The sequence below is a fragment of the Hylaeus volcanicus genome, chromosome 7 (genome assembly GCF_026283585.1).
Source record: "Hylaeus volcanicus isolate JK05 chromosome 7, UHH_iyHylVolc1.0_haploid, whole genome shotgun sequence".
NCBI lineage: Eukaryota > Metazoa > Arthropoda > Insecta > Hymenoptera > Colletidae > Hylaeus > Hylaeus volcanicus.
In genome coordinates, this window is record NC_071982.1 from 5,790,220 (window position 1) to 5,798,682 (window position 8,463).

The 8,463-nt window shown below is 41.3% G+C and overlaps 1 protein-coding gene across 9 annotated transcripts in view; it reads left to right on the top strand.

Moving 5' to 3' along the window:
- Window positions 1-7,772, top strand: part of LOC128879458 (protein unc-13 homolog 4B-like) — a 32,904-nt gene extending 25,132 nt beyond the window's left edge. For 8 of the 9 annotated variants that reach the window (XM_054128607.1, XM_054128611.1, XM_054128608.1 and 5 more), the window contains 16 exons: window positions 942-1,106; window positions 1,215-1,393; window positions 1,464-1,508; window positions 1,574-1,733; window positions 2,502-3,025; window positions 3,139-3,285; window positions 3,356-3,493; window positions 3,578-3,766; window positions 3,842-4,136; window positions 4,283-4,641; window positions 4,914-5,103; window positions 5,186-5,492; window positions 5,663-5,743; window positions 6,388-6,511; window positions 6,585-6,778; window positions 6,866-7,772. In XM_054128607.1, coding sequence (XP_053984582.1) covers window positions 942-1,106; window positions 1,215-1,393; window positions 1,464-1,508; window positions 1,574-1,733; window positions 2,502-3,025; window positions 3,139-3,285; window positions 3,356-3,493; window positions 3,578-3,766; window positions 3,842-4,136; window positions 4,283-4,641; window positions 4,914-5,103; window positions 5,186-5,492; window positions 5,663-5,743; window positions 6,388-6,511; window positions 6,585-6,778; window positions 6,866-6,960 — 3,192 coding nt within the window. In that variant the 3' untranslated portion in view covers window positions 6,961-7,772. The remainder of the gene's footprint in view (window positions 1-941; window positions 1,107-1,214; window positions 1,394-1,463; window positions 1,509-1,573; window positions 1,734-2,501; window positions 3,026-3,138; window positions 3,286-3,355; window positions 3,494-3,577; window positions 3,767-3,841; window positions 4,137-4,282; window positions 4,642-4,913; window positions 5,104-5,185; window positions 5,493-5,662; window positions 5,744-6,387; window positions 6,512-6,584; window positions 6,779-6,865) is intronic. The other variant, XM_054128609.1, reaches the window with a different exon arrangement.
- Window positions 7,773-8,463: the final 691 nt, after the last annotated feature.

Genomic DNA, 8,463 nt, shown 5'->3' on the forward strand with positions numbered 1-8,463 from the left:
GTAAACAAGATTATCCCACCCGTGTTTCTCTTCGTAATTATTTACTCGATTAGGACACGTGTTACACGAAGACCTTTGAACCATGAGTATTGTACGTCGAAAATCTCATTGCATTGGGTGATGCGAAAGGTCCGTCGGGATCCAATTATTACCAACGATTATTACCAGCTCCTGTTACGATGTAATTTACTGAATAGATTATGACTTCGATGCTCCGCGATATATACACAGCGAGCAGAAAGGCGAAACACTAATGAACTAATCCATAATTAACACCCGAACTTATAATAATATACTTCAGATACGATCTGAATGTAAACAGACGCATTTTAGACAATTTTGTTCACACCCCAGCCCAAAGTGACTTAGATCAAATAGAATTGTCAATTTCTACTGGACCACCCTGTATGCTGTCAGCCTGTTATTAACAGCAGATGCTACAATTACAAATGACGCAATCAGATTGCGCTTATCAACAATCCCATTACGAATTACCACAAATAAACCTCGGCCTTATCCATGACACATTTGGAAATGTTCATGGCGATTATTTTAACAGGAAACCACTGACATTTTTTTTCAATTCACGGATTCCCTCAAAAACAATTCGAGAAAGAAATGTGTTTCCCATTATGTTAATATTTTTCGATGATATTTAATAACATCTACAACTAATATTTTTGCAAACCAAGTGGGCTATACTTTCTGTTGGAGCATAAAGAGCAGCTGAAAAAAATTTTATCAGGATTGATTAAAAATAGCATGAGTTATAATGAAATCACAAACACACAGAAAGCTATAGCTAATATTTTTGCAAACCAATTGAGCTATATTTTCTGTTAGAGCATAAAGGGCAGCTGACAAAAATTTTATCAGGATTGATTAAAAATAACAGGAGTTATAATGAAATCACAAACACACAGACAAATTTCCTCCAACAGATTGAGGAGCTCTATGCTGCTCTAGTGTACATGACCCAACATCAAATCGGTTACGACGTCTCCACCGAGTGTGGCCAGGAGGTGTTGTTGAATCACCTCCAGAATGCGTTCAAGGTGGACAACGAGACGCATGAGAGGGTCCTGGAAGAGACTAGGAACCTCGAGGTGAGTCTGTGACTCTGTGACACATACAATCATTCTTATAAGTGTTCGTACCCATGTCTATTAACGAAGTTCTTCTAAATTAAATTAATAATCATCCTTACACAACAGCCCCCAGAGATGCACTTGAACGTAGAGGTGATCGAGGCCAAGGAATTAGTGTCGAAGGACTCCAACGGCAAGAGCGATCCCTTCTGCGCCCTCTATCTCGAGTCAGCCCCTACCAGAAGGTACAACACTGCCGTGAAAACGGCCACCCTCTGCCCAGTGTGGGAGGAGCACTTCGAACTGTGAGTCGAGCTTCAGATTCTCTGTATTATTTATATGCCAGCAAGGTCTCTCATCGTCCCTCCGTTTCAGGCCTCTAGAGGATCCCGAAAACGATGTACTTTTCCTAGAAGTCTGGTAAGTCCGAAGCAGAGATAATAATTTCTTAGCCCAAGCTTTTGAACGTCCTTCGTCCTCTCCAGGGACTTCGACGCTGCGGAAACGGTTCCTGAGAAGATGAGCAAGGTCAAGGATGTGAAGGGTGTTCGAGGATTGGTGAAGCTCGCCAAGGAGATCGCGGTTACTGCCACCACTGGCAGCCATGATAATGAATTCATCGGACGATGTCGTATACCTTTGAAGGTAAAGAATGAAATAATTAATGCATGCTCCGTTATGCTGTGATACCATTTATTATGCTGTGTTATACTGAATTGTGCATAAAATAGAATATTACTGCATAATACAGCATAATACACCACATAACACAGCACATCACAGTACATTACAACATATTACAGAATAATACAGAATATTACAGTGTAATACACCATAATACTGCATAATACATGGTATATACACAGCATACTGTAGCATGATACAGCTCACTACTCATCCTGGTGCGCCTACCGTTAGGCAACACTCTCTGTAGTCCCGTATGCGCGACCCAGGCGGCGCCAGTGTCGCCTCTGCGCATCTCCCTTTAGAAACCACCTTCTGAGAACAGCAACTCGCTTCTTTTTCAAGACGTAGCACCTTAGCATCCCATAAGAGAATATCACATGACGTTTATTCTTTGTATAGGTACCAAACATCATAACCCTCGAAGCTTTTGCGCCATTGAGCCTTAGTTTTTACAATATTAACTATCAAAATTTATAAAGTTTCGCCATGCATTGAAAGGTCTCGAGTTTAAATACATAGCTACAGATTAGAAAGCATTTCGACCTCCATGCACCCCTTATTCGTCTATTCCTGATCCAGTTTTCCTGTGGTCCCTTTTCTACTTTTAAAGACCCACTTCAGACTCAGTCCCCCAAAACCAAAGCTTCCAAAAATGAATACCATTTTTTACAGTACTCAACAGTAGCGTGACCCTCTCTTGACCTGTAATTACGCAAACAATTCCAGGACATACCCACCACGGGGCACACAATGTGGTACTCGTTGGAGAAGAAGAACAAGTCGAAGCGACGAGGGGTCGTGAAGCTGAGGCTGGCGTTCAGCGCGGAGCACAACACGCAGGTGGCAGCCCAAGAGCACAGACACCTGATCAGGGTGCTGCTGTTGCACGAGATAGAGACAGAGAAGATAGAGAAGTACTGTTGGTGCGGGCGATGGTCGGCGGCAGCGGAGGTCCTGCTTCTTCAGCACAGCGCCCAACGAGGCTTGCTGGCCAGGAACGTCACGCTCGCGCAGTGGGTCGAGTACGCGAGGATTCACCAAGAGCATCCTCTGAACTTCATCGTGTTCAACAAGCTGATGATGGACCTCCTCAGGCCTATGGAGAACGATCTGTTCTCCTTGGACGAGGCCAGACTCTTCTGGGACGCCACGAAGAAGATCCTGTACTCTTGTCTGAACAGTTTACGCAAGATCAGGAGGCTGACACCCGGGGATAAGAACACCATGACGCAATTGGCCGCGATTTTAGGGTGAATACTTGTCTACTAAACGATTTATTCATCTTAATGGGCGGAGAATGGGATGTGGAAGTTGTGAGACCGCTGGAAGTATAATCTGAATTAATAGGAACGTTCTGTTTCAGAATATTGTCGTCTATATCGTGCCTTAACGTACCAGAAGAGATAAACCTGTTTCCTACGAAGATGTACCCTTGGTTCCCAGACCCGGATGACAGGCCAAGCATTCTTCAAGCTTTAGAGTACACGGTCGAACAGGGTGGAGCGGAATGGTACGCGTTTTTATTTAAAAATATGAAGTATTTTTCACTCAGACCCTTCATGGTTCATTCTTCATCTTAGGTTCGAGCACATAGTCAACCACAACTTCCCGGAATCCGATACCGACGAGGACGCCCTGAAGTACCACATAAAAATGATCCAGCTCATACGAGCAGACCTACAGAACGCCATCGATAACTATGACAAGCTGTTCATCAGGTAAGAAACTTCACAGATGATTCAATAGCAATCTAGTCATCATAAACTGCTTATGTTTGACCCATCGTGACGTTCCAATCGCAGACGGATCAACTTTCCCTACGCCAGGACACTTTACGTGAGGTACGAGAAGATAATCAGCGATATGTGCATGATCATCACCGAAGACGTATGTGGTCGGTTGAAGAGGATCGAGATCAACGACATGGACGTCGAACTGAGTCTTGGGACGACGCTGTTCGAGCTCTATCTTTCGTTGCAGAGATACGCTGTGTAAGTTAGCTTCAAGTATCGTTGTAGGATGTCTACACTACGAGTCTATCGTTCGTCTCAACGTATCCTTTTCAGCTTGGGTCGAGTGTTGTGCGCCGAGTGGCAACTGGAAACCATGAAGATTCAGAGTTACTATGATTGGTTCAGGGCTGGCGTGGCCCACTGGCTCGACATAGCCGTCTACAAGGCCCTGAAACGTATAGACAGAGCCGTGGAGTTCGACACGCTGCAGGCGGTTGACAATAGCGTTCAATACAGCTCCAGCGCGGTAGACACTTTGACGATATTCTACCAAATCAAAGTGTTCTGGTCGCAGCTCTCCTGGCCCGACGTAGAGGGTTCCTACACTTTCATTGGCAAAATTATAGACGTGAGTTGGCAATGGTTTCCTTTTTCTCGTGATGAAAATCAGGGACAGGGCTCACTCGATGCTCCTTTCTCTTCTTTTTGAATATAATCACGATGGAACCTTGGTGCGCAGCTATTCCAAAATAAAAATTTACTTTCCTAAACAAGGACATCTGCAAGTGTTCGATGGCGTACGCTGACAAGATGGCAAAGAAGGCGGAACTGACCACAGAATTGGAGCAGCTGTCCGAGAGCAGCGTGTACGAGAGAAAGTTCTACGTGTCCACTGCCTGGTGTTTCGCTATCAACAATATCGACTACATCAGGACGTCGATAGGGCCTCTGGCCCACGACTTAGGGCTCCAAGACATCGTGGACTCGTTGGCTGAGAAAAAGACCCACGAGGAAGCGGATCGCTGCAGACAGACACTTCAGCTAATCATAGACAATGCTACTGATACTGTCAAGAACAAGATCATCGAGTTGTTGCAGATCGTTGCTAGCAAAATGGCCCCTGCTATGAACAGGTAGCTCTATGTTCACTTACTTATTATTATACTGCGAATCTTTATGCAGAATGAAATCTTTATAAACATGCCTACAAAACCTAAATAGGAATTTATTTTATTCTGCAAATAATTATTTTTAATATTATCTTATATTACTGTATATTGCGTGAATCTTGTAGCTTGTTTCACATTAAAGTTTCTTATAAATGCATAAAAATTCGCAGTCTAATACGTGATAATGTATTCATCAAGGCTGTAGTCGTTGCATGAGTGTCTCCATTGGGATTCAGGTATCTCATGGAGGGCGCAGAATTGATAGACACCGCCAGCAACGCTATGGATCGCCTCTTGCAATACCTAGATAGCAATTTGACCACCTTACACGACAACCTCAACGAGGACAACTTCGAGAGGGTCCTCCTTGTGATTTGGGAGATCATGTCTGATACCTTGTACAAATTAGTCAATGATAACTTGGAGGTACTTGGATCCTAAATCTACAAACCTCTGCACAATGATACTTACATGTGGCTTGTAATAACAAAGACCCTTCCGTTCGTAGAAAAGAAGACCGCCATCCTTTTACTCGAATCTCCACCGCACTCTTCACACTCTCGTAAGATTCTTCAACCTTGGAGCTGACGAATCCTCCAACGTGAAGGTCTTGGAGAAGATCGAGTATCTCCTGGAACTACACGGACTGGAAACTGCGAAGCTGATACATCGTTACCACCAGGAACGCATAAAAGAGCAGGAGGAGATAGAGGAGTCCGAATACGGACAAATCACTGTCAGGGCGCAGTTTGTTGACAACTCGTTGAACATCCAGATCCTCAACGCGAGGAAGCTGCGGCCAGCTGACAGCAACGGTAAGCAAGGGATCACAAAACGCAATTTTTCTAAGAGGTCTAGGTCTTAATCCAGATTTCGAAGCTGCTCGATCGCAACTAAAGCCTTTTTACTTTTTCATTGGTCCTTTCATTCCTCGACGGAATCGAGCCCGCGACATGGAGAATGACGTTTTCTTTCGATTTTGTAGGCGATTTTATAGGCAAGATGTCTACTCTCAAGCGCAATCTTCATACAAAATCTAAACAAAGACTGAAAGAAACAAAGACAAGTATGTAAACGTGGATGTAAAGACACGATCTTCCTCATCACTGTTCCAATTAGAGTTTCTCATTAAAATTGCCTGCCCTTGTAATTCAGAGTCTCAGACTTGCATGTCACAGCCTTAATCCGCGTCTCTGTCACGTTATGATGTAGCTAGACACTGTACGAGTACCTAGAGTACATGACGATTTACCTTAAAAACTTGAAGCTTGTCACTGATGCAAACCTTTCTAGGGTTCCTCGATAAGTTACAAATGGTAATACTAATAAATAGTCTGAAGATTTTTATGCAAAATCAAATCTTTGAACCCAGATAGGAATTTATTTTACTCTACAAATAGTATAATATCACTTCTCTTTCAATATTTTTTTTATATTATTCCATACTGTGCGTATTTGTAGTTTCTTGTACATTCAAATTTCCTATAAATGCATAAAAATCTGCAGTCTACTAACGAGAATTGAATTTGTCGTGTCTCGAGATAGATTTTTCTAGTCATTTGCTAAAAGTACAGATGATAAACGTGGAACCTTGTAGATAGGAGACCCATCGACAACATTGATAGTTACTTTCGCTGTGCATGAGTCCATATTGGGGTCCTTAGGTGTGCCAGAAGGACATCCTGAAATCTGAACGTTTCTATTTTCCAGGCACATGCGACTCTTACGTTAAAGTGAGATTACTTCCTGAGGAGAAGTTCGTCGATGTGAAACTGCCAAAGACTCACGTGCAGAAGGAGAACTTGTACCCTCTCTTCGACGAAATCTTCAACATGTAAGTGAATCATTCCACGAATTTTCATAATTCTTTGTATTAGCATAGTGTGATCAATATCGAATGATTGCAGTCCTTTGAATACGGAACAGAGAACAACCGTGGACGCAATAATAGCGTTCGAGTTGAAGTACAAGGACTTCTTCAAATCAAGATTCTTAGCTGAAGCCTTTCTACCATTCAGTGAAATTACTGAGATGGTATCGGACCAAGGGATAGAATCTCTCAGCCAAATTCATCTGAAGCTTTCACGTCCAACAAAAAGAAGTGTGTTTCAATCTTGACCTCTTTTACTCACATTGTTTCTTTATACTAATTTATTCTTTTTTTTTTCTTTATATATTTCATGTTTAGGTACTGATATAATTCAAGCATTGGAACAGAGAAAAGGAGACAATCAGGCAATGGAATTTTTGTCAAGGCTCAGTTCGAAGACTGAACGAAAATAATTATCTTTTTCTTGAGAAACGAATGACTAAATATCATGAAGAGATAATGCTACTATAAATAAGAATGACAATATTACAGAACTAAGATGAACTGTATGAAAATTATCAATGATTACAGTCAGTGTATATTGTTTCTTGATACGTGTTAATACGAAGAGATAGATAATTTATTTTGTAAACGTTCTTTGGAACTGTGCATTTGTCTTTGGAACTGTGCAATTCTTATGACTTGCAGTAGTGTGTTACGAATGTTATAACTTTTGCTAATCGTTAAATTAATTTTCCACGCGTAACAACACGTTGTCTCTGTCGTGTTTAAACGTTCATCTCGGTTGTATGAAAGTAAGAAAGGAACAGAAAAGCATATGTTGATTAAGAGATGTACTTTTATAAAGATTTTACGAATACGCTGTGTTTAAGTGGCTAGAACCATTTCTAGGCTGTGCATCACTTTGAATAACGCATATTTTCCCATCTACAAACGCCGAATGTCGCATTTTCAAGACTATAGAAAAACTGTAAGGCTGAGTAAGTGCTACTTACGAGCAATATACATATTCATCATAAAACTACGGTGTACACATGGTTACAATAAAACAGATATTTCTTATATTTGCTGTTAATTCTGTCATAGAAGAATATGGAGATATGATTTATTGATATTCGTCACATACGTTAATAATGATTAACAAAATCATAATGCGAGTCTCATTTTTAGTGTACAGAATAGTTAGAGTTTGTACTATATTCTATATGAAAAAGATACAACAATATCGATTAAATAAATAATATATTTTATTGTGCATCCTGTACTTTAAAACATATTAAAAGAAATCATTTTTATTTAACATGATTAACATCCCTACACATCTCCTAACATCCCCTTACACCACCTAACGTCTCCCAATAGTTCCTAATCACTTCTTTCCATTCCCTGACAATTTTGCTCAACTCAAAACTTCAACAAAGTTGCAGCGCTCAAAAGTACAACAAAGTAGCAACCCAGAAGTTCGACAAAATGTGATAAAATCGGAAAAATCGCCTCCGTTTCGAACTTCTAAATTGCCACTTTGTTTAACTTTTGAGCGGGGCTATTTGCAACAATATTGTACGTACCATGTATTCCGCGTGCCACCTCTTCGCATATTATGTGCTCCTGATACTAAAATGAAAAATCGGCCAGAATTTCGAAACGTACCGAAAATTAGCCCCTTGAATTAGGCAACCCATACTTACAGACTTGTCGGACCGGTTGCCTGTCCTTAGGCGCAAACGTGCCTCCTCTTCACACATCATGTGCTCCTGATACCAGGAGTAAAAATCCGACATTTCCGTCACAATTTTGAAAGGAGCCATTTGCAACATTGTTGAAGTTTGGAGATAAGTGATTTGCAACATTGTTGGGTTTGCAACATTGTCGAAGTTTCGTGAGGGGCGATTTGCAACATTCTTGTGTTTGCAACATTGTTGAAGTTTTGAGAGGAACGATTTGCAACATTGTTG